The sequence below is a fragment of the Myotis davidii genome, unplaced genomic scaffold, assembly GCF_000327345.1.
Source record: "Myotis davidii unplaced genomic scaffold, ASM32734v1 scaffold941, whole genome shotgun sequence".
Classification (NCBI taxonomy): Eukaryota; Metazoa; Chordata; class Mammalia; order Chiroptera; family Vespertilionidae; genus Myotis; species Myotis davidii.
Window position 1 is genome coordinate 268139 of NW_006291724.1, and position 2135 is coordinate 270273.

At 35.0% G+C, this 2135-nt stretch overlaps 1 protein-coding gene across 6 annotated transcripts in view; it reads right to left on the minus strand.

The window, feature by feature from the left end:
• Positions 1 to 2135, minus strand: part of PAK3 (p21 protein (Cdc42/Rac)-activated kinase 3) — a 310496-nt gene that overhangs the window by 26953 nt on the left and 281408 nt on the right. For all 6 annotated transcript variants that reach the window (XM_006765157.2, XM_006765156.2, XM_006765159.2 and 3 more), the window contains 2 exons: positions 1667 to 1715; positions 1253 to 1365 (listed from right to left, as the gene is read on the minus strand). In XM_006765157.2, coding sequence (XP_006765220.1) covers positions 1253 to 1365; positions 1667 to 1715 — 162 coding nt within the window. The remainder of the gene's footprint in view (positions 1 to 1252; positions 1366 to 1666; positions 1716 to 2135) is intronic.

The following is a 2135-nucleotide window of genomic DNA, read 5'->3' on the forward strand; positions in this document are numbered from 1 at the left end:
GAGGAGGGAATATCAGTGATAGTGAAAATGAGACACTTCCTTAACATTGGAAGAGAACATTTATTGAAATCCAAGGACCACCAGATATGACTGCACCATGGAGGAAGGAAAAGAACAGGGAGGTTTCTGTTTACAGACTACCATATTCCTTGTAAAAGCTAGTTTCAGTGAACAGGATCAACAGATAGCCCTTTTGGATAACCCAAATCACAATGTTGACTTCTGTACTGAACTGGCCACATGGCATACAGATGTACAGGATATTTATTCAGATCTTGGCATTATTATTTTTTTCATTCTACTGAATTGATTATTGAAATGTTTTCAAGTAGTCACTAAATCAAAGAGATTCATGTTTGTAATGGATTTACTGTGATTATGTGTCAGTTCTGATAGAAGGCAGTTGTGACACTTTATGAAACACTGATTTCTACAATAAAATTTGACCCTCCCTTTTCTTGTCTCCCTTTCCTCTCCTGTACTACTGGTCTACCTGGTGTAAAACACAGAAAGCAAGATCCTAAACTCACTGATATTGTAGGCCCAGTCTTATTTCCTTTGTATCCACAGAGTACACAGCACCATGGTGCCAAACGAACACTTATTGAAATTGAATGAGACAGAAGTTAACCACAATTGAAGAAGAGCTGGTGCTATCTTTAAATGCCTATGTATGTATGTATGTATGCATGTATGTATGTATGTATGTATGTATTTATTTATTTATTTATTTTGCATAACCCACTGCTAATACCACTGATGAAAGAGACATTCATTACCTGGTCTAAGAAAAACCTAAGAAAAAGGTTTGAGATTAAAGTCTCGATTCCCTGGGGCCTCACTGTCAGTTATTTACAAAGCACACATTAAGCAGGGCCATTTTAGACAGGTTTCCTCACTTAGACACCCAGACTGCACTAGCTTCAGACAAACACTTGATGAAATTTAACGCACCACAGCCCTCTCTTATATGCAATAGGCTATTTCCTGCAAACAAGAAGTCATGATCCTCAAAAGGAAATTACAAAAACTGCTCATGTTTAAAGTCAAGACTATAAAATGTGTCTTCAAACATTTGATGGGTGAACAAAGGTAAGTGGATGCAAGTTTATCAATAGATCTGCTACTCTATTTTGTAACGTTTGAGAAATATTTATAGAATGGATGTTAAATAGATCCTAAATAAAGTAATTTGCCATGAAAATGACATTCCATTAAAAAAAAAAAGTACACAATTAGAGAGCACACTTACCTATCTAAATAATTAACAATATTGGGGTTCTTATTTTCCCTCATGACCAGAATTTCATTAATAATTAGTTCCTTTTTGGGCTGCTGTTGAAGGTTCATCTGCTTTATGGCCACCTGAATGATGATTAAAATATAAGAATGTATTATAATTATTAGACAAAAAACAAACATCCATATTTTGGGGTATACAAATTCTTTATCTTAAGAAGCTTTGTCTTGGTGCCACAAACCCTCTTTTACTGTACTTAATCTCATGCAAACTATCGACTTCAGATACTTTAGACACCAATAAAGAAAACTACAATATCAATCCAGTTGTACCCATTTTTTTTTCAGGCATAAATGCCATCAAAGAGGAAATCTGATTAATATGAGTAAAGTAAAGTAAAAATCAGGACTGAATATTAGCACTTACCTCTTGTCCTGTTGCAATATCAAGTGCTGTATAGACAGTACCCGATGCCCTGTAAAGGTGAAAATTATCAACTGAATAAGCAGTCAAAGTGCTATCAATATGTTGTCTTAGAAATAAATGTAATTATTTTTAGGAGAAGGATATCAGCAAACTCAAGATTAAAGGATGAAGTACAAAAATAACAACTTTTTTGTATAGTAATTACACATGAAGTAATCATGGCATATTTCTTTTGGTGGGCCAGGAAATCCAGTCAGGCTTTCTGGCAGCAATCTGTGTGCCATGGTACTACACAGTAATAAACTGAGCAAAGTGGACTTGCTCCTTTTAGGAATCTCCTAGAACATTTTAAATACTAGTACTCCTTGGATGTTGCAACAACCAACATGACAGATCTCTAATTAAGCTGAAAGAATATATATGTGTGTGTGTGTGTGTGTGTGTGTGTGTGTGTGTGTGTGTGTATATA